The sequence below is a fragment of the Pseudochaenichthys georgianus genome, unplaced genomic scaffold, assembly GCF_902827115.2.
Source record: "Pseudochaenichthys georgianus unplaced genomic scaffold, fPseGeo1.2 scaffold_1550_arrow_ctg1, whole genome shotgun sequence".
NCBI classification, from domain to species: domain Eukaryota; kingdom Metazoa; phylum Chordata; class Actinopteri; order Perciformes; family Channichthyidae; genus Pseudochaenichthys; species Pseudochaenichthys georgianus.
In genome coordinates, this window is record NW_027262381.1 from 7,501 (window position 1) to 31,510 (window position 24,010).

The following is a 24,010-nucleotide window of genomic DNA, read 5'->3' on the forward strand; positions in this document are numbered from 1 at the left end:
CCGCTGCCCTCAGCCAGACCCCCGGCAGACAAGAGGCCGCCCCCCCGCAAGCTGCTGAAGAGGCTGAACTCGGAGCCCTGGGGTCTGGTGGCCCCCTCGGTGCTGGTTCCTACGGGGGAAGGGGGTCTGGTGGCCCCCTCAGTCCTGGTTCCTCCGAGGGACGGGGGTCTTGAGGATGGGGGCTGCAGCAGCACCATATTCCAGATGAACGGCTTGTCTCTAACAGACCCGGTCAGACCGCGGTTGTCCCGGCGACACAGCATCGAGACCCACGACCCCTGTTCCCCAAAACTGATGGACCGGTCCGTCTCGGAGGACTACGCCCCCCTCTCCGGGGCCTCCTGGGCCGACAAGGTCCAGCAGCACCAGATCCTGTACCGCAGGAACACGGCCCCGGAGACCCAGGAGAACGCTGGGGGTCCAGGAGGGGCCCGGGCTCTGATCCACCCCAAACTGACCCGCATGGAACACTACGAGTCCGACACCCACCTCTGTCCGGAGTCCAGTCCCGGGTCTCCGGACTCGGGCCGGGTGTCGGTGGATCGGCGGCGCTTCAATGCGTCCCCCTTGTCTCTGCTGTCCCCCAGGGAGTCACTGGAGAACATCCCCAGCTCCGTGTCCCCCGTCCTGCGCCGCCGGGGGCTCCTGGAGCGCCGGGGGTCCGGGACCCTCCTGCTGGACCACATCTCCCATACCAGGCCCGGCTTCCTGCCCCCCCTCAACATCAACCCTCAGAGACCCATCCCTGACATCCGGGCCAACGGAAAACCCATCTCCCCGGTCCACGCTGGGCCCAAGATTCTGGTCCCTGTGGCCCCCGCCTCCCCCAAACGGGGTCCAGACTTCAAGATGAAGAAGAAGCTGATGCGGAGGCACTCGATGCAGACCGAGCAGATGAAGCAGCTCTCCACCTTCCAGGAGGTCCTAGCGGAGAGGGTCCTTGAGTCCAGCGGGGACTGAGGAGGGGCAAAGCATTAAGTAGACTGTAAGGGGGGGTTTACTGTAAACCTGCTTCATCATATCATCACCATCTGAACCGAGAAGGGGGAGGGGGCCACACCCACCAGGACCCCCTCTGAGGCCTCAGTCAGGACTAAAGACCAAAAGACCCTTTCAGTCCAGACTAAAGACCACCAGACCCTTTCAGTCCAGACTAAAGACAACCGGACACTTTCAGTCCAGGCTAAAGACCACCAGACCCTTTCAGTCCAGACTAAAGACAACCAGACCCTTTCAGTCCAGACTAAAGACCACCAGACCCTTTCAGTCCAGACTAAAGACCACCAGACCCTTTCAGTCCAGACTAAAGACCACCAGACCCTTTCAGTCCAGACTAAAGACCACCAGACCCTTTCAGTCCAGACTAAAGACCACCAGACCCTTTCAGTCCAGACTAAAGACCACCAGACCCTTTCAGTCCAGACTAAAGACCACCAGACCCTTTCAGTCCAGACTAAAGACCACCAGACCCTTTCAGTCCAGACTAAAGACCACCAGACCCTTTCAGTCCAGACTAAAGACAACCGGACACTTTCAGTCCAGGCTAAAGACCACCAGACCCTTTCAGTCCAGACTAAACACCACCAGACCCTTTCAGTCCAGACTAAAGACCACCAGACCCTTTCAGTCCAGACTAAAGACCACCAGACCCTTTCAGTCCAGACTAAAGACCACCAGACCCTTTCAGTCCAGACTAAAGACCACCAGACCCTTTCAGTCCAGACTAAAGACCACCAGACCCTTTCAGTCCAGACTAAAGACAACCAGACCCTCTCAGTCCAGACTAAAGACCACCAGACCCTTTCAGTCCAGACTAAAGACCACCAGACCCTTTCAGTCCAGACTAAAGACCACCAGACCCTTTCAGTCCAGACTAAAGACAACCAGACCCTCTCAGTCCAGACTAAAGACAACCAGACCCTCTCAGTCCAGACTAAAGACCACCAGACCCTTTCAGTCCAGACCACCAGACCCTTTCAGTCCAGACTAAAGACCACCAGACCCTCTCAGTCCAGACTAAAGACCACCAGACCCTTTCAGTCCAGACTAAAGACCACCAGACCCTCTCAGTCCAGACTAAAGACAACCGGACACTTTCAGTCCAGACCACCAGACCCTTTCAGTCCAGACTAAAGACCACCAGACCCTTTCAGTCCAGACTAAAGACCACCAGACCCTTTCAGTCCAGACTAAAGACCACCAGACCCTTTCAGTCCAGACTAAAGACCACCAGACCCTCTCAGTCCAGACTAAAGACCACCAGACCCTTTCAGTCCAGACTAAAGACAACCAGACCCTCTCAGTCCAGACTAAAGACAACCGGACACTTTCAGTCCAGACCACCAGACCCTTTCAGTCCAGACTAAAGACCACCAGACCCTTTCAGTCCAGACTAAAGACCACCAGACCCTTTCAGTCCAGACTAAAGACAACCGGACACTTTCAGTCCAGACCACCAGACCCTTTCAGTCCAGACTAAAGACCACCAGACCCTTTCAGTCCAGACTATAGACCACCAGACCCTCTCAGTCCAGACTAAAGACAACCGGACCCTCTCAGTCCAGACTAAAGACAACCAGACCCTTTCAGTCCAGACTAAAGACCACCAGACCCTTTCAGTCCAGACTAAAGACCACCAGACCCTTTCAGTCCAGACTAAAGACCACCAGACCCTTTCAGTCCAGACTAAACACCACCAGACCCTTTCAGTCCAGACTAAAGACCACCAGACCCTTTCAGTCCAGACTAAAGACCACCAGACCCTTTCAGTCCAGACTAAAGACCACCAGACCCTTTCAGTCCAGACTAAAGACCACCAGACCCTTTCAGTCCAGACTAAAGACCACCAGACCCTTTCAGTCCAGACTAAAGACCACCAGACCCTCTCAGTCCAGACTAAAGACCACCAGACCCTTTCAGTCCAGACTAAAGACCACCAGACCCTTTCAGTCCAGACTAAAGACCACCAGACCCTTTCAGTCCAGACTAAAGACCACCAGACCCTTTCAGTCCAGACTAAAGACCACCAGATCCTTTCAGTCCAGACTAAAGACCACCAGACCCTTTCAGTCCAGACTAAAGACCACCAGACCCTTTCAGTCCAGACTAAAGACCACCAGACCCTTTCAGTCCAGACTAAAGACCACCAGACCCTTTCAGTCCAGACTAAAGACCACCAGACCCTTTCAGTCCAGACTAAAGACCACCAGACCCTTTCAGTCCAGACTAAAGACCACCAGACCCTTTCAGTCCAGACTAAAGACCACCAGACCCTTTCAGTCCAGACTAAAGACCACCAGACCCTTTCAGTCCAGACTAAAGACCACCAGACCCTTTCAGTCCAGACTAAAGACCACCAGATCCTTTCAGTCCAGACTAAAGACCACCAGACCCTTTCAGTCCAGACCAAAGACCTGTAGGTCTCTGAGGAGCCTCTCCTCTCGTGTTTTTGACTCACTTTACAACTTCAATCCCTTGCAGACTGAAACCTGGTCTATGTTTACTGATGCACACTTTGCACTGAGGTCTGTTTCTGTCAGCGGAGGAACCTGAAGCAGGACTGATGAAGGTGGACTCTGATGTCATGTTTATAATCGCCGTCCTGCAGGATGTGGTCTCGTGTGGACCTGCTGCGATGTACTTCCTGTAACTACACACATATAATCGCTGTGTTTCTGTGAGTTTTTATTTACTGACCAGGTTCTGGATCTGATCCGGGTTTACTTGAAACCTGGTTTTCTTGTTTATGAAACTCCAAAGACGTTGTGTGGACAGTTTGAACCAAAACCTGCTGACTGTAAATACTGTAAAGAGCTGCAATAGAGCCAGGACCACCACCCTGAAGTCCTACTTCCTGTCCCTGCAGAGACCTCATCTCAGTGAGACCAGCAGAGTGCTAGTTTAGCTTAGCCAGGGCTGCCAACCCTCACGCATTTAACCCATATCTCACACCCTCACGCCACACGTCTTTCCTCACGCTAAGTTTCCGTCCAAAATAAATGTATACAAAAATATAAAAATAAAGTTGGAACGATATTGGGAGATTCTGATTTCATGGATCAATAACTCGTGAACGTTGTTCAGACACAAAGTACGTCTCCTAAGTGCCGTGGTGAGGTTGACAACGAACTTCAATCACATGTTGATCAGAAAAAGCCAATACGCGCCGTCCTCCGAGCTGGACACGTTACATCGGTCTCTATCCGCAGCCGGCGAAGAAACGAGTGCTCAGGGACCGTCTGCAAAGTGCAGCTCCCAAACAAGAGAATACAATAACATTCAATCCCTATCACACAGCGTATTAAACCCACCACACACACCAAGTCTCCTGTGTGTCAGACTACAGCCAGGAGGTCAGACTACAGCCAGGAGGTCAGACTACAGCCAGGAGGTCAGACTTCTGACATCATCTTAAATAGCTTTACTATCATACAGTATATTTCTACCAAACTCACTATTGCATTGTTGTTGTTAGCATCTGGTTAGCTAGCTGCGCTAACGCATGTTCTCTGTCGGACTGAGAGAGAACTCCAGCTCAGTGAGGTAGGGACTCTGTTCAGACCACTTTAGTTATCTCAGTGGCTCTCGAACGCTTTGGTACCATTTATGAGAATACATGAAAAACTATATGACAGTAAAACAAGAATACAGTTTAAAAGGTGAATGATTTGTAAAATATCCATAAAGAAAAAGAAAATCTGTGTACAGTCGTTTCGTCTGGGTGTTGAGAGATCCATAAATTCATTTAGCTCTCAAAGTGCACCAGGTGATGCCCCCCCACCTTGTAAAGCAGCACCGTGCCTCTGCTTACACCTGTATGCCATGTTATAAGCCGTGAGCTGATTATCGAGCCTTCGGTGTAGGAGTCGCGGGTACACTGTGTGCGCGTTCCACTGCAGCGCCGGTACATTCATGGGAAACCCTAGTTTGTACATGTTCAATACATTTGTAACACTGCACACATGAACGTTTCTTTTTTCGGTTCACCAACAAAAGAATCTCTCTCCGAGCTGAACTCAAAGGTCGGCAGCCCTGGCTTAGCATGAACCTCAACAACAGGGCCTCTCAGACCGAGACCTGCTGCAGATCTGCAGCTGGCTCAGGCTTGCTGTCCCTTTAAGGCCTGCTCTCCACAGATCCTGAGTGCTAGCTGCTAACATGCTAACAGGTTAAAGGGACCTGAATGAAGGATGACATTTAAAGAAGTATCTAATAAGCTAACTGCCGATAGCCCCAGAAAGCTACAGATGTTGACAGATAACTACAGATGTTTACAGATAGCCACAGATAACCACAGATACAGATGAACACCGATAGCCACAGATAGCTACAGATACAGATGAACACCGATAGCCACAGATAGCTACAGATACAGGTGAACACCGATAGCTACAGATACAGATGAACACCGATAGCCACAGATAGCTACAGATACAGATGAACACCGATAGCTACAGATACAGATGAACACCGATAGCCACAGATAGCTACAGATACAGATGAACACCGATAGCTACAGATACAGATGAACACCGATAGCCACAGATAGCTACAGATACAGATGAACACCGATAGCTACAGATAGAGATAGCTACACATACAGATAGCTACACATACAGATAGCTACAGATACAGATAGCTACAGATACAGATAGCTACAGATAGCTACAGATACAGGTGAACACCGATAGCTACAGATACAGATGAACACCGATAGCCACAGATAGCTACAGATACAGATGAACACCGATAGCTACAGATACAGATTGCTACAGATAGAGATAGCTACACATACAGATAGCTACAGATACAGATGAACACCGATAGCTACAGATACAGATGAACACCGACAGCTACAGATACAGATGAACACCGATAGCTACAGATACAGATGAACACCGATAGCTACAGATTGCTACAGATAGAGATAGCTACAGATAGAGATAGCTACACATACAGATAGCTACAGATACAGATAGCTACAGATACAGATAGCTACAGATAGCCAGGATAGCAGTAAATGGGACAGGGTTAGGGTTCTCTACATGCAGAGAGGGAAACACGTTAAACTCTGTTTTTGTAAAGTTGATCTGAAACGAGCGTCTCTGAATCTTTGATTGTTTATAAAGTTTGACTGCGACTGAAATGTTTTTAAGAAGCTTCCTGTTGACACTTTGAACAGAGGAGAAAACGTGTGTGCCATTAAGATGTGAAGGACTGTTTACACTGGATTCAGTTTTATCCAAACTGAGTAAACCAGTTTAGCTGGATTAAAGGAGAATAACATGGTATATCTTGGTTTGAACTGGTTGAACCAGGACTAAACTGGTTCTGTTTTAATCAAACCAGCTATAAATGGAGTAAATTGGAATAGCATGGTTTAACCGGATTGAACCTGATCCAACTGGTTCAAACAGGATCAAACCAGATTAAACGGGTTCAGACTGCATTCTACGCGATTACAGTTTGAAACTGGATGAAACCAGATGGACTGGTTTGGACTGGTTGAGGGGATGGAGCTTGTTGTACGTAGATACTTGAAGTTTAAAATAAATGAGTATTTTTGTAAGCCTGTTAGCAGATAGAAGCGTCTGATGAATCTGTGATATATTTTTCTTCTTTTACTCCGTTCTGAAAATGTGAATAAAAACATGATTCATGAAACCTCCAGGTGTTCACAGGTGAGTCACTTCCTGTCTAATACCAGGTTCAATGACTGAGAAACAACAGGTAAGGATGCTCAGATATTTAATGAGGTGAAAACAAACAGGAAGTAAAAAACAAACAGGAAGTGACAAAAAAATATGTACAGTTATTGGCGTCATAGATGTGAACAGAGACAGGAGCAGCAGGACGTCTCGCTCTGTAGTCAGGGACAACACAGGTGCAGAAGGGGAGTATATCATCAGAGATAGGAGTGAGAGCTTCACTCTGCTGTATATCATCAGAGATAGGAGTGAGAGCTTCACTCTGCTGTATATCATCAGAGATAGGAGTGAAAGGTGGGAGCTTCACGCCGCTGTATGTCATCAGAGATAGGAGTGAAAGGTGAGAGCTTCACTCTGCTGTATATCATCAGAGATAGGAGTGAAAGGTGGGAGCTTCACTCTGCTGTATATCATCAGAGATAGGAGTGAGAGGTGAGAGCTTCACTCTGCTGTATATCATCAGAGATAGGAGTGAAAGGTGAGAGCTTCACTCTGCTGTATATCATCAGGGATAGGAGTGAGAGGTGAGAGCTTCACTCTGCTGTATATCATCAGGGATAGGAGTGAAAGGTGAGAGCTTCACTCTGCTGTATATCATCAGAGATAGGAGTGAAAGGTGAGAGCTTCACTCTGCTGTATATCATCAGGGATAGGAGTGAGAGGTGGGAGCTTCACTCCGCTGTATATCATCAGGGATAGGAGTGAGAGGTGAGAGCTTCACTCCGCTGTATATCATCAGAGATAGGAGTGAGAGGTGAGAGCTTCACTCCGCTGTATATCATCAGGGATAGGAGTGAGAGGTGAGAGCTTCACTCCGCTGTATATCATCAGGGATAGGAGTGAAAGGTGAGAGCTTCACTCGGTTCATTTCTTGAAGAACTTTTTGTTGAGGAGGAAGATGAGCAGGTTGACGTTGATCTTCGCTTTGTCGAACATCTTCATCACAGCCACGCCTTCATACTGCAGCTGCAGCAGGTCCTAAACAAACACAGGTTTTAATAACATTACATTTATTGTGCTGTACTCAGTATTTAGCTCAGTATCTGGCCTGGTTCAGCTCAGGATCTGGTTCAGCTCAGGATCTGGCCTGGTTCAGCTCAGGATCTGGCTCAGTATCTGGTTCAGTATCTGGCCTGGTTCAGCTCAGGATCTGGCTCAGTATTTAGCTCAGGATCTGGTTCAGTATCTGGCCTGGTTTAGCTCAGTATCTGGCCTGGTTCAGCTCAGTATCTGGTTCAGTATCTGGCCTGGTTCAGCTCAGTATCTGGCCTGGTTCAGCTCAGGATCTGGCTCAGTATTTAGCTCAGTATCTGGCCTGGTTCAGCTCAGTATCTGGCTCAGTATCTGGTTCAGTATCTGGCCTGGTTCAGCTCAATATCTGGTTCAGTATCTGGCCTGGTCTAGCTCAGGATCTGGCCTGGTTCAGCTCAGGATCTGGCTCAGTATTTAGCTCAGTATCTGGCCTGGTTCAGCTCAGTATTTAGCTCAGTATCTGGCCTGGTTCAGCTCAGGATCTGGCTCAGTATTTAGCTCAGTATCTGGCCTGGTTCAGCTCAGGATCTGGCTCAGTATTTAGCTCAGTATCTGGACTGGTTCAGCTCAGTATCTGGCTCAGTATCTGGCCTGGTTCAGCTCAGTATTTAGCTAAGTATCTGGCCTGGTTCAGCTCAGAATCTGGCTCAGTATCTGCTTCAGTATCTGGCCTGGTTCAGCTCAGTATCTGGCCTGGTTCAGCTCAGTATCTGGTTCAGTATCTGGCCTGGTTCAGCTCAGTATCTGGCCTGGTTTAGCTCAGGATCTGGCTCAGTATTTAGCTCAGTATCTGGCCTGGTTCAGCTCAGTATCTGGCCTGGTTCAGCTCAATATCTGGCTCAGTATTTAGCTCAGTATCTGGCCTGGTTCAGCTCAGTATCTGGTTCAGTATCTGGCCTGGTTCAGCTCAGTATCTGGCTCAGTATCTGGCCTGGTTCAGCTCAGGATCTGGTTCAGTATCTGGCCTGGTTCAGCTCAGGATCTGGTTCAGTATCTGGCCTGGTTCAGCTCAGTATCTGGCTCAGTATCTGGCCTGGTTCAGCTCAGGATCTGGCTCAGTATCTGGCCTGGTTCAGCTCAGGATCTGGTTCAGTATCTGGCCTGGTTCAGCTCAGTATCTGGCTCAGGATCTAGCCTGGTTCAGCTCAGTATCTGGCTCAGGATCTAGCCTGGTTCAGCTCAGTATCTGGCCTGGTTCAGCTCAGTATCTGGCTCAGTATCTGGCCTGGTTCAGCTCAGGATCTGGTTCAGTATCTGGCCTGGTTCAGCTCAGTATCTGGCTCAGGATCTAGCCTGGTTCAGCTCAGTATCTGGCCTGGTTCATCTCAGGATCTGGTTCAGGATCTGGCCTGGTTCAGCTCAGTATCTGGCCTGGTTGTACCTGGTACTGCAGCAGGAACTCCTCCATCTCCACTCCCAGGAACCGAGCTTTGACGGTGAAGCTCCCTCTCTCCGGGCCGGGCACGATGTCGAACACCACATTCCTGAACCTGGAACAGACCGGACACGAGTTACGGTAAAGACACGTGTTACGGTAAAGACACGTGTTACGGTAGAGACACGTGTTACGGTAAAGACACGTGTTACGGTAAAGACACGTGTTACGGTAAAGACACGAGGTACGGTAAAGACACGTGTTACGGTAAAGACACGTGTTACGGTAAAGACACGTGTTACGGTAGAGACACGTGTTACGGTAAAGACACGTGTTACGGTAGAGACACGTGTTACGGTAAAGACACGAGGTACGGTAGAGACACGTGTTACGGTAAAGACACGTGTTACGGTAAAGACACGAGTTACGGTAAAGACACGAGGTACGGTAGAGACACGTGTTACGGTAGAGACACGTGTTACGGTAAAGACACGTGTTACGGTAAAGACACGAGGTACGGTAGAGACACGTGTTACGGTAAAGACACGTGTTACGGTAAAGACACTTGTTACGGTAAAGACACGTGGTACGGTAAAGACACGTGGTACGGTAAAGACACTTGTTACGGTAAAGACACGTGTTACGGTAAAGACACGTGTTACGGTAAAGACACTTGTTACGGTAAAGACACGTGTTACGGTAAAGACACTAACAGAGACACTTGTTACGGTAAAGACACGAGGTACGGTAAAGACACGTGTTACGGTAAAGACACGAGGTACGGTAAAGACACGTGTTACGGTAAAGACACGAGGTACGGTAAAGACACGAGTTACGGTAAAGACACGAGGTACGGTAAAGACACGTGTTACGGTAAAGACACGAGGTACGGTAAAGACACGTGGTACGGTAAAGACACGAGGTACGGTAAAGACACGTGTTACGGTAAAGACACGAGGTACGGTAAAGACACGAGGTACGGTAAAGACACGTGTTACGGTAAAGACACGAGGTACGGTAAAGACACGTGTTACGGTAAAGACACGAGGTACGGTAGAGACACGTGTTACGGTAGAGACACGAGGTACGGTAAAGACACGAGTTACGGTAGAGACACGTGTTACGGTAAAGACACGTGTTACGGTAGAGACACGTGTTACGGTAAAGACACGTGTTACGGTAAAGACACTTGTTACGGTAAAGACACGTGGTACGGTAAAAGACACTTGTTACGGTAAAGACACGTGGTACGGTAAAGACACGAGGTACGGTAAAGACACGTGGTACGGTAAAGACACGAGGTACGGTAAAGACACGTGTTACGGTAAAGACACTTGTTACGGTAAAGACACTTGTTACGGTAAAGACACGAGGTACGGTAAAGACACGTGTTACGGTAAAGACACGAGGTACGGTAAAGACACGTGTTACGGTAAAGACACGAGGTACGGTAAAGACACGTGTTACGGTAAAGACACGAGGTACGGTAAAGACACGTGTTACGGTAAAGACACGTGGTACGGTAAAGACACGAGGTACGGTAAAGACACGTGTTACGGTAAAGACACGTGTTACGGTAAAGACACGAGGTACGGTAAAGACACGTGTTACGGTAAAGACACGAGGTACGGTAAAGACACGTGTTACGGTAAAGACACGTGTTACGGTAAAGACACGTGGTACGGTAAAGACACGAGGTACGGTAAAGACACGTGTTACGGTAAAGACACGTGTTACGGTAAAGACACGTGGTACGGTAAAGACACGAGGTACGGTAAAGACACGTGTTACGGTAAAGACACGTGTTACGGTAAAGACACTTGTTACGGTAAAGACACGTGTTACGGTAAAGACACTAACAGAGACACTTGTTACGGTAAAGACACGAGGTACGGTAAAGACACGTGTTACGGTAAAGACACGAGGTACGGTAAAGACACGTGTTACGGTAAAGACACGAGGTACGGTAAAGACACGTGTTACGGTAAAGACACGTGGTACGGTAAAGACACGAGTTACGGTAAAGACACGAGTTACGGTAAAGACACGTGTTACGGTAAAGACACGTGGTACGGTAAAGACACGAGGTACGGTAAAGACACGTGTTACGGTAAAGACACGAGTTACGGTAAAGACACGTGTTACGGTAAAGACACGAGTTACGGTAAAGACACGTGTTACGGTAAAGACACGTGGTACGGTAAAGACACTAACAGAGAACAACAGTTATTAATATGTACGGTAGCATCAGTTATTAATATGTACGGTAGAAACAGTTATTAATATGTACGGAAGCAACAGTTATTAGTATGTACGGTAGCATCAGTTATTCATATGTACGTAGCAACAGTTATTAATATGTACGGTAGCAACAGTTATTAATATGTACGGTAGAAACAGTTATTCATATGTACGGAAGCAACAGTTATTAATATGTACGGTAGCAACAGTTATTAATATGTACGGAAGCAACAGATATTAATATGTACGGTAGCATCAGTTATTCATATGTACGTAGCAACAGTTATTAGTATGTACGGTAGCATCAGTTATTCATATGTACGTAGCAACAGTTATTAATATGTACGGTAGCAACAGTTATTAATATGTACGGTAGAAACAGTTATTAATATGTACGGAAGCAACAGTTATTAATATGTACGGTAGCAACAGTTATTAATATGTACGGAAGCAACAGATATTAATATGTACGGTAGCATCAGTTATTCATATGTACGTAGCAACAGTTATTAATATGTACGGTAGCAACAGATATTAATATGTACGGAAGCATCAGTTATTCATATGTACGTAGCAACAGTTATTAATATGTACGGTAGCAACAGTTATTAATATGTACGGAAGCAACAGATATTAATATGTACGGTAGCAACAGTTATTAATATGTACGGTAGAAACAGTTATTAATATGTACGGTAGCATCAGTTATTCATATGTACGTAGCAACAGTTATTAATATGTACGGTAGCATCAGTTATTAATATGTACGGTAGCAACAGTTATTAATATGTACGGTAGCAACAGTTATTAATATGTACGGAAGCAACAGATATTAATATGTACGGTAGCATCAGTTATTCATATGTACGTAGCAACAGTTATTAATATGTACGGTAGCAACAGATATTAATATGTACGGAAGCATCAGTTATTCATATGTACGTAGCAACAGTTATTAATACGTACGGTAGCAACAGTTATTAATATGTACGGAAGCAACAGATATTAATATGTACGGTAGCATCAGTTATTCATATGTACGTAGCAACAGTTATTAATATGTACGGTAGCAACAGATATTAATATGTACGGAAGCATCAGTTATTCATATGTACGTAGCAACAGTTATTAATATGTACGGTAGCAACATATATTAATATGTACGGTAGCATCAGTTATTCATATGTACGTAGCAACAGTTATTAATATGTACGGTAGCATCAGTTATTCATATGTACGTAGCAACAGTTATTAATATGTACGGTAGCAACAGATATTAATATGTACGTAGCAACAGTTATTAATATGTACGGTAGCAACAGATATTAATATGTACGGAAGTATCAGTTATTCATATGTACGTAGCAACAGTTATTAATATGTACGGTAGCAACATATATTAATATGTACGGTAGCAACAGTTATTAATATGTACGGTAGAAACAGTTATTAATATGTACGGTAGCATCAGTTATTAATATGTACGGTAGCAACAGTTATTAATATGTACGGAAGCAACAGTTATTAATATGTACGGTAGCAACAGTTATTAATATGTACGGTAGCAACAGTTATTAATACGTACGGTAGCAACAGTTATTAATATGTACGGTAGCATCAGTTATTAATATGTACGGTAGCAACAGTTATTAATATGTACGGTAGAAACAGTTATTAATATGTACGGTAGCATCAGTTATTAATATGTACGGTAGCAACAGTTATTAATATGTACGGTAGCAACAGTTATTAATATGTACGGTAGCATCAGTTATTCATATGTACGTAGCAACAGTTATTAATATGTACGGTAGCAACAGTTATTAATATGTACGGTAGAAACAGTTATTAATATGTACGGTAGCATCAGTTATTAATATGTACGGTAGAAACAGTTATTAATATGTACGGTAGCATCAGTTATTAATATGTACGGTAGCAACAGTTATTAATATGTACGGTAGCAACAGTTATTAATATGTACGGTAGCATCAGTTATTCATATGTACGTAGCAACAGTTATTAATATGTACGGTAGCAACAGATATTAATACGTACGGTAGCAACAGTTATTAATACGTACGGAAGCAACAGTTATTAATATGTACGGAAGCAACAGTTATTAATACGTACGGAAGCAACAGTTATTAATACGTACGGTAGCATCAGTTATTAATACGTACGGTAGCAACAGTTATTAATACGTACAGAAGCAACAGTTATTAATATGTACGGAAGCAACAGTTATTAATATGTACGGAAGCAACAGTTATTAATATGTACGGAAGCAACAGTTATTAATACGTACGGAAGCAACAGTTATTAATACGTACGGTAGCAACAGTTATTAATACGTACGGTAGCATCAGTTATTAATACGTACGGTAGCAACAGTTATTAATACGTACGGTAGCAACAGTTATTAATACGTACGGTAGCAACAGTTATTAATATGTACGGAAGCAACAGTTATTAATATGTACGGTAGCAACAGTTATTAATATGTACGGTAGCATCAGTTATTCATATGTACGGAAGCAACAGTTATTAATATGTACGGTAGCAACAGTTATTAATATGTACGGTAGCAACAGTTATTAATATGTACGGTAGCAACAGTTATTAATATGTACGGTAGCAACAGTTATTAATATGTACGGTAGCAACAGTTATTAATATGTACGGAAGCAACAGTTATTAATATGTACGGTAGCAACAGTTATTAATATGTACGGTAGCAACAGTTATTAATATGTACGGAAGCAACAGTTATTAATATGTACGGTAGCAACAGTTATTAATATGTACGGTAGCAACAGTTATTAATATGTACGGTAGCAACAGTTATTAATATGTACGGTAGCAACAGTTATTAATATGTACGGTAGCAACAGTTAATATGTACGGAAGCAACAGTTATTAATATGTACGGAAGCAACAGTTATTAATACGTACGGTAGCAACAGTTATTAATATGTACGGAAGCAACAGTTATTAATATGTACGGAAGCAACAGTTATTAATATGTATGGTAGCATCAGTTAATAATATGTACGGAAGCAACAGTTATTAATACGTACGGAAGCAACAGTTATTAATACGTACGGTAGAAACAGTTATTAATACGTACGGTAGCAACAGTTATTAATACGTACGGTAGCAACAGTTATTAATACGTACGGAAGCAACAGTTATTAATACGTACGGTAGCAACAGTTATTAATATGTACGGTAGCAACAGTTATTAATATGTACGGTAGCATCAGTTATTCATATGTACGGTAGCAACAGATATTAATACGTATGGTAGTTCTCACTGTGTTGGCGGCAGGTCCTGGATCTCCAGCAGAACTCCCTTTTCCTGCAGCCGGGCGGCGCTGTAGCTCAGAGCAGGAAGCTTCTTCTTCTTCTCTGCTGCCTTCTTATTGGTCGATTTACTGCAACACATGACCAACAGGTGACCAACATACAACCAAAACATGGCCAACTAGTGACCAACATACAACCAACATGTGACCAACATACAACCAACTAGTGACCAACATACAACCAACATGTGACCAACATACAACCAACACGTGACCAACATACAACCAACACATGACCAACTCATGACCAACACGTGACCAACATACAACCAACACATGACCAACTAGTGACCAACACGTGACCAACACGTGACCAACATACAACCAACACATGACCAACACGTGACCAACTCATGACCAACACGTGACCAACATACAACCAACACATGACCAACATGTGACCAACATACAACCAACACGTGACCAACATACAACCAACACATGACCAACTAGTGACCAACATACAACCAACACGTGACCAACATACAACCAACACATGACCAACACGTGACCAACATACAACCAACACGTGACCAACATACAACCAACACATGACCAACTAGTGACCAACACATGACCAACATACAACCAACACGTGACCAACATGTGACCAACACGTGACCAACATACAACCAACACGTGACCAACATGTGACCAACACGCGACCAACATACAACCAACACATGACCAACTAGTGACCAACACGTGACCAACATACAACCAACACGTAACCAACACATGACCAACTAGTGACCAACACGTGACCAACTAGTGACCAACACGTGACCAACTGTTACGTGCCGTAGTGTGTGTGTGGTCGTGTGTGTGTGTTTTCCTCTCTCTCTCCCTCTGATTGTCCCCAGGTGCAGCCTCCCCCCAGGTGATCCGAATTAACAATCAGGACTTCCATATAGGACCGGAGGAGGACGGCAGTGAGGCCCCTTCTTTCTCTCCTTCTCGTCTGGCTGCATGTGTGCAGCCTGTCTCTGTGTGAGACCCAGCATAGTTGTGTTGTTTGTTGTACGTTTGTGTTGTAATTTGGCTGGTGAGCCGCCTTACTTATTGACGCATTAAAACCTCACTTAAACTCCTTCGGCATTCCGTTTCCTCTCCTTTTTCTCTCGTCCGGCTGTCTGGTGTGTCGCTACTTCCCTTGGTATCCCTAGCTCTACAAGGGAACGTAACATGGGGGCTCGTCCGGGATCTTTGAGACAAAGTGAGTATTTGGTTGTTGGTTAGTGTTGATATTGTGTGTGGTGGTGAGCAGTAGTGTATATAGGTGTAGAATTGGCTGTGAAATGATTTACTGTTGAACAGCTTCCTCAGTTTAGACAGGGGAGTGTCGAGCTGGACTGAATCAGTCCTTCCTTCAGGCACTCATTTTTTATTTTGCCTTTTTTATTTTCGGGGTAATCCTGGGTGGGGATTCATTCCCTGTTGGTTGCAGGCGATTCAGGGTTTCGGCCGCTGATGGTTGCCTTTAAAGTCGCCTCGAGCCCGGCACGCTCCAGAAGATAGGTAGGTAAAGTTTGGTAGGCAGGATCTGGGGAAGTTTGTAAATAAATAATAATATTTGTAAATAGCCGTTGCTATGGGGTCTAAATTAGATGCCAGGGTAAAAGTGCGTATGGCTCGTCTCCAGTGTGAGAGGGAGGAGCGTGAGCGTGAGCGAGAGTTTCAGCTCAGGAGGGAGCTGGAGAGCAGGAAGCTGGAGCTGGAGATCAGGAAGCATGAGCTGGAGATCAGGAAGTTGGAGGCAGACACTGCTGTCCGGATGCGTAAGCTAGAGCTCCAAGCAGCTGTGGTGGGTGATTCTGCCGTTACACCTTCAGGTTCTGCTGCTGCTTTTGATGTTGGTAGCAACATTCAGCTAGTCCCTGTCTTTCTTGAGTCGGAAGTGGAGATGTTCTTTGGTGCATTTGAGCGCATTGCTGCTGCCCTGCGCTGGCCAGAAGACGTGTGGGCCGTACTTGTACAGTGCAAGCTAGTCGGCAAGGCTCAAGCAGCTTGCTCTTCTCTTTCTGTTGAGGATAGTTTGGAGTATGACAAGGTGAAAGGTGCTATTCTCAGGGCATATGAGCTGGTGCCTGAGGCCTACAGGCAGCGTTTTCGCGGCATAAAGAAAGCTTCTGGCCAAACATACGTGGACTTCGCGAGGGAGAAGAAAGTCCTCTTTGACAGGTGGTGTAGAGCGTGTAAAGCGGATGACATAGCTTCAGTATGTGAGCTGATGCTGTTGGAGGAGTTCAAAAACTGTGTACCGGAGCGTACGGTAGTCTACGTGAATGAGCAGAGAGTGACTACCCTTCAGCAGGCTGCCACTCTGGCAGACGAGAGTGCGCTGATACACAGGAGCGGTTTGTTTCAGCGGGACCCTCCTCAGCGGGACCCTCCTCAGCGGGACACTTATCGGAGAGTTCCTGATAATGATGTTCCCTGTGCCAGTGTTCCAGTGTTAGGTCCCAGGATAGACAGAGCGTGTTATTTTTGTCTTGACCCAGGTCACAATGAGGGTCTAAGGACAGAGGGTGTCGTATTGTCATACTGATATTCTGTACACACTGTGAAGACCACTGAGACAAATGTAACATTTGTGATATTGGGCTATATAAATAAACATTGATTGATTGATAGCAGACTGTGCAGCTTGGAAGCGAAAGCAGGCCACCACTATGGCGGATGAGGAAGGGCTTGAGCTATCACACAGTGGTGTTTTGGCTCAGAGCGATTCTCCTCATCGTGTTGGTTTCCGGAAAGCTCGTAACAGGCGTGCCACACATGCTCATTATGCTTCTCTTCCAGGACCCAAGAAAAAGAGTGTGTTTCTTTTGTCTTGATCCTGGTCATCTAGAGGCAGAGTGTGTAGCTCGGAAGGAGCAGGTGGCAGCGGCTCTGGAAAAGCCAAAAGACCGGCACCCGGTTGCGATGCGACAGAGTGGTGAGGTGCAGTTGAGTGCTGCATCCGTCTGTGACAGTGCTGTGGGTGTGGGTGTTTCCGTCTCTGAAGCGGTTGGTGTGGACCTAGCTCAGAGCGATGTGGATCTGTGTTCAGTGAGTGGTGTGTGTGTTCCATGTATTCCATGTGTTGCTCCGGTGTTGGCTGCTGGTGAGCAGTATAAGGTGTGTTTTATGGGGGGAAGTGTTACGTGCCGTAGTGTGTGTGTGGGCGTGTGTGTGTGTTTTCCTCTCTCTCTCCCTCTGATTGTCCCCAGGTGCAGCCTCCCCCCAGGTGATCCGAATTAACAATCAGGACTTCCATATAGGACCGGAGGAGGACGGCAGTGAGGCCCCTTCTTTCTCTCCTTCTCGTCTGGCTGCATGTGTGCAGCCTGTCTCTGTGTGAGACCCAGCATAGTTGTGTTGTTTGTTGTACGTTTGTGTTGTAATTTGGCTGGTGAGCCGCCTTACTTATTGACGCATTAAAACCTCACTTAAACTCCTTCGGCATTCCGTTTCCTCTCCTTTTTCTCTCGTCCGGCTATCTGGTGTGTCGCTACTTCCCTTGGTATCCCTAGCTCTACAAGGGAACGTAACACCAACATACAACCAACACGTGACCAACATGTGACCAACACGTGACCAACATACAACCAACACGTGACCAACACATGACCAACATGTGACCAACACGTGACCAACATACAACCAACATGTGACCAACTCAAAATAAAACCCTAACCGGTTTTTTAAGTTGAGTAAATCCCAGTTTGACCATGATAAAGAAAAATGCCTCTTATTTCAATTTTAGAACGATAATTAAATATCCACTCGTATTTTGTTTTTGAATTTCCTTTTGTGAAAAGGAAATGCAAAGACCAAAACATTCACTGACCGTCAACCTACCTGTTAATAACCCTGATTTTGATCTTAGCATCGTTAGCAAAGCTGCTGCTAGCATAGCGGTGGCTAGCTATTTGTCCCACAGAGGGGACATGTACATCGTTCCAGCAGAAAGAGCCACAGACAGCTTAATGTTAACTAAGAAGCATGCATACACAACATATTAGAGATAAACAAATAAAACAATTTACAAAATACACATCCTGTAACAGTTCTGATGATTTAGCAGCAGGTATATATTGATCAGTTATTAACGGCATAAGTATGTGCCATATATATATATATATATATATATACATATATACATATATATATATGGCACATACTTGGTATTTAAAGGTTAAACAGAACTCCCATTAAACTGCTGAGCTCATAGTGCATTAGCTGTGTGTCCTTTGATAATAACGATGATGAAGAAGATGATGCTGACCTGTCGGTGGTCAGGTGGTCCAGACAGGAAGTGATGTAATGCCTGTAGTAGTCCACCTGCTCACAGTGATGGCGGCTCTTCAGCTGCAGGCTGCTCAGAGTCTGATGCAGTTTCTGCAGCTCGCCGCCGCGCCGCTGACGGTGCAGACGCTGCTGACGGATGTCCTGCAGGGGTTATACACATATATAAATATATACACACACTATACACAGATACACTCAGGGTTGGGAGGGTTACTTTGTAAATGTAATCAGTTACTGATTACTGATTACATGGCTCTGAAAGTAATCCGAATACAGTTACAGTTACGTGTCTTAAAAAAGTAACGTAATCAGATTACTTTTGGATTACTTTCTTTTTCCATCACAGATGGATGTTTTGGTGAACAGGAGACACAAAAAGCAAAAGGAAACTGAACGTGTTTTTACTGTTTTAATGGCGTATCAAGAGCACGACTGAAACATCACATCTGAAACGATGTAACAACATAGTAAACTCTTTGGGGATGCAGCTTGGGATGTGAGGAGTGAGGACACGGCTTAGAACGGGCGTGTCGCCTTCTGTCCTGCCAGTGTCGGCAGGACATGAATTAAAATGTCGAACTCGGACTTCATTTTAAGGACATTTCGGCCAGGGGTGTAGAGCTACATTTGTTTAAGCACCGGATTGGCAAAACAGGAGAGAGTGTGCACCAGTCTGCCTTGATCTATGAATTCATGTCCGTGACTCTCACGGTATCTGCTGCCCACAGCTGTTTTATAGAAGGAACACCTCCTGCACTTCATGAAATCTCTGCAGCAGCGGGAGGGTTAACTCCGCCTCTGAGAAGACGAGCGCACCGCCTTCACTGTGTATACCTTCAGAAATAATCATTAGTAAGGCTAAAGACTAAAGAGCGACCGCATGTATTCCGTTACAACCCAACCCTGGATACACTATATACAGATACACTATACACAGATACACTATATACAGATACACTATATACACTATACACAGATACACTATATACAGATACACTATACACAGATACACTATACACAGATACACTATATACACTATACACAGATACACTATACACAGATACACTATACACAGATACACAGATACACTATATACAGATACAGTGGGGCAAAAAAGTATTTAGTCAGCCTGCATCTGCAATAGGTAAGCAGCTCGGTGTGAAGAAATCAACTGTGGGAGCAATTATTAGAACATGGAAGACATACAAGACCACTGATAATCTCCCTCGATCTGGGGCTCCACGCAAGATCTCACCCCGTGGGGTCAAAGTGATCACAAGACCGGTGAGCAAAGATCCAGAACCACACGGGGGGACCGAGTCCATGACCTGCAGAGAGCTGGGACCAGAGTAACAAAGGCTACCATCAGTAACACACTACGCCGCCAGGGACTCAAACCCTGCAGTGCCAGACGTGTCCCCTGCTTCAGCCAGTACATGTCCAGGCCCGTCTGAAGTGTGCTAGAGAGCATCAGATGATCCAGAAGAGGATTGGGAGAATGTCATATGGTCAGATGAAACCAAAATAGAACCTTTTGGTAAAAACTCAACGAGACGTGTTTGGAGGAGAAAGAATGCTGAGGTGCCTCCAAAGAACACCTGCTGTGAAACATGGGGGTGGGACCATCATGCTTTGGGGCTTTCTGCAAAGGGACCAGGACGACTGATCCGTGTGAAGGAAAGGATGAATGGGGCCATGGATCGTGAGATTGAGTGACAAGCTCCTTCCATCAGCAAGGGCATTGAAGATGAAACGTGGCTGGGTCTTTCAGCATGACAATGATCCCAAACACACCGCCCGGGCAACGAAGGAGTGGCTTCGTAAGAAGCATTTCAAGGTCCTGGAGTGGCCTAGCCAGTCTCCAGATCTCAACCCCATAGAACATCTTTGGAGGGAGTTGAAAGTCTGTGTTGCCCAGCGACAGCCCCAAAACATCACTGCTCTAGAGGAGATCTGCATGGAGGAACGGGCCAAAGTACCAGCAACAGTGAACACCTCGTGGAGACTTACAGGAAACGTTTGACCTCTGTCTTTGCCAACAAAGGGTATATAACAAAGTATTGAGATGAACTTTTGTTATTGACCAAATACTTATTTTCCACAATAATTTTCAAATTAATTCATTAAAAATCCTACAATGTGATTTCCTGGATTCTTTCCCCCGTCTGTCTCTCAGAGTTGAGGTGTACCGAGGAGGAACATTCCAGGCCTCTCATCTTTTTAAGTGGGAGAACTTGCACAGTTGGTGGCTGACTAAATACTTTTTTGCCCCACTGTACACAGATACACTATACACAGATACACTATATAGACTAAAGTATTATACATTAAAGCAGCTTTTATCCCACTCCTAATCTTACTGTAATATGAAGTTGGTCCTCTTACAAATGTAGTTTTTTTCAGAATTTCGATGTTGGACGAGAGGCTCTGGTTCAGGGCTGCCCAGCCAGTCGATGGCGCTCGACTGGCTGGGCAGAAGCAAAAACGCCCATTTTCACTCCGAGTGGGAGGATCATTATTTTGTTGTTTATTCCAATTCAAAGTCCATCTGTCTCGTCTGCAATGCGAGCGTGGCTTTACCGAAGAAGGGTAATTTAAAGCGACATTTTCAAAACGGTGCACAAACGCTACGAGACGGAATTCCCTCCTCATTCTGCCCTACGCTCTTCTGTTTGTTGCGTGCATATGTAACACAGTTAAATGTTAATACATCATTATAAGTTTGAGAATGTTTAATTCATAATAAGTTGTGAATTTTAAGAGATGAGATTGTTTAATTTAATATTTTAAGTTTTGTTTCCCGTTTTTTCTTCCGGCATGTGTCCACCCTCCGGACTGGCCATCTGGAGAATCTAGAGAATCACAGAACAGCCGGTCGTCAAGGGCCGGTCGTCAAGGGCCGCCTCGATTTGATGACGGCAGTCACCGCCCTTCATTTTTTATGTTTTTAAAAGGCATCATTGAAGTTGCACCGACAGAGGTCCGCCGTATCCCCGCAGCGAGGCTCCCCCCCAGTTGACAGTTCGCTAGCACCCCAGCCCCCCTCCTGTCTTTTTTACTACTGCACATATTTTATTCCATTTTATTTTAAAGCTATATTTTACTATATTTTTTTATGCGTTTCTATCTGTGTTTTTAATGTTTGTTTTACTTTTAGGTATGCACCACGACACCAAGTCAACCTACCTGGTGATAAACCTGATTCTGATAGTGTGTGTGTGGTCACCTTGGCGATGATCTGCAGCATGTGGTCCTCGCCCTCCCCCCCCAGGACCCCCTGCAGCCTGCGCAGGTTCCTCAGAATCTTCTTCTTCTTCTCGTGCAGACGCAGCCGCCCGTTGGCAGCCAGAGACTCGTTCCTCTGCAGCTGCCGAGGCCGCAGAGCATCCTGCTGAGCCCGCCTCTGCAGCAGCCAATCATGGCTCAGCTCCTGGGGGGGCAGGGCCAGAGTCAGCTGGGGCTCAACAGTGTGTCTGGCTCTGTGTGTGTGTGTTTCTGTGTGTGTTGCTGTGTGTGTTTCTGTGTCCCTTCCCCCTCTTCCCTCTTGGACCCCCCCAAAGCCCCTCCTCACTTCTGTCAAGCGACTTTGTTAACCACTTTGAAAAAAAGGTTGATGATATTCGCTCTTCTTCTTCTGACTCACCTCTACTCTACTCCCCGCTGGGTCTCCAGACGCTCCTTCCACCCGCACACTGACCTCCTTCTCCCCTCTCTCTCCAAGTGAGGTTCCTACCCTCATTACCTCTGCCCGCCCCACCACCTGTCCTCTGGACCCTATCCCTTCAAACCTCCTTCAGACTATCGCTCCTGATATTCTACCGTTTCTCACCCATTTCATCAACACTTCTCTAACGTCTGGTCACTTTCCAAACACTCTCAAGGAGGCGAGAGTAAACCCTCTCCTGAAGAAACCCACTCTCAACCCGTCTGATGTTATAAACTACAGGCCTGTCTCTCTCCTCCCGGTCCTGTCTTTAGACACCTCTCCTGCTCTCTCCATCAGAACAACCTTCTGGATCCGCACCAGTCTGGTTTCAAGGCAGGTCACTCCACAGAAACTGCCCTCCTTGCTGTCTCTGAGGAACTGCACACGGCTAAAGCAGCCTCCCTCTCCTCTGTCCTCATCCTGTTGGACCTGTCTGCTGCATTCGACACGGTGAACCATCAGATCCTCCTTCACTCTCTCCAAGAACTTGGAGTGTCCGGCTCTGCACTTTCCCTCCTCACTTCATACCTCAAAGACCGTACCTACAGGGTCACTTGGAGAGGGTCCGAGTCCGACCCTTGTCAATTAATTACAGGGGTCCCTCAGGGCTCTGTTCTTGGTCCCCTTCTCTTCTCCTTGTACACAAACTCGATCGGATCAGTCATTCGCCCGCATGGTTTTTCATACCACTGCTACGCTGACGACACCCAATTAATTCTGTCATTTTCCCCGCTCTATGAAACCTGATGTACTTTATGATTCTGTTTTCTTCAAGGTTGTGTTTTGTTGGTCGAATGTACTTATTGTAAGTCGCTTTGGATAAAAGTGTCAGCTAAATGCAATGTAATGTAATGTGTGTGTTTCTGTGTGTGTTTGTGTGTGTTGCTGTGTGTGTTGCTGTGTGTGTGAGTGAGTGAGTGAGTGAGTGTGTGTGTGTGAGTAAGTGTGTGTGTGAATAAGTGTGTGCGTGTGTGTGTACCTGGTCCTGTGACACGCCCCCTCTCAGGATTTCTCTCAGCGAGTCGCCCGGCTGCGTCCTGATGACATCAATGATCAGCTGTTTTGTGCTGACATTCAAAATAAAATGTGATTAGTGAGAGGGTGAAGCTGCTATGCTAAGCTACCAGAGCAGATAAAGCTAACATGCTAAGCTACCAGAGCAGCTAAAGCTAACATGCTAAGCTACCAGAGCAGCTAAAGCTAACATGCTAAGCTAACAGAGCAGCTAAAGCTAACATGCTAAGCTATCTGAGCAGCTAAAGCTAACATGCTAAGCTACCAGAACAGC

The 24,010-nt window shown here is 45.9% G+C and overlaps 2 protein-coding genes across 2 annotated transcripts in view; one reads left to right on the forward strand and one right to left on the reverse strand.

The window, feature by feature from the left end:
• The window catches only part of LOC117441184 (ankyrin repeat domain-containing protein 34A), a 1,990-nt gene extending 682 nt beyond the window's left edge, over nucleotides 1–1,308 (forward strand). The window contains exon 1 of the mRNA XM_034077391.2: nucleotides 1–1,308. This exon is cut by the window's left edge and continues 682 nt beyond it. Coding sequence (XP_033933282.1) covers nucleotides 1–960 — 960 coding nt within the window. The 3' untranslated portion in view covers nucleotides 961–1,308.
• Nucleotides 1,309–6,730: 5,422 nt separating this feature from the next.
• LOC117441183 (ras GTPase-activating-like protein IQGAP3) lies at nucleotides 6,731–23,787 on the reverse strand. The gene is made up of 6 exons (XM_034077390.2): nucleotides 23,702–23,787; nucleotides 22,243–22,446; nucleotides 18,994–19,157; nucleotides 14,673–14,792; nucleotides 9,121–9,229; nucleotides 6,731–7,685 (listed from the first exon to the last, which is right to left on the reverse strand). Exons 2-6 carry the CDS (start codon nucleotides 22,261–22,263, stop codon nucleotides 7,572–7,574), a joined length of 528 nt encoding a protein of 175 aa, XP_033933281.2. The 5' UTR covers nucleotides 22,264–22,446; nucleotides 23,702–23,787; the 3' UTR covers nucleotides 6,731–7,571.
• Between the last annotated feature and the right edge of the window lie 223 nt (nucleotides 23,788–24,010).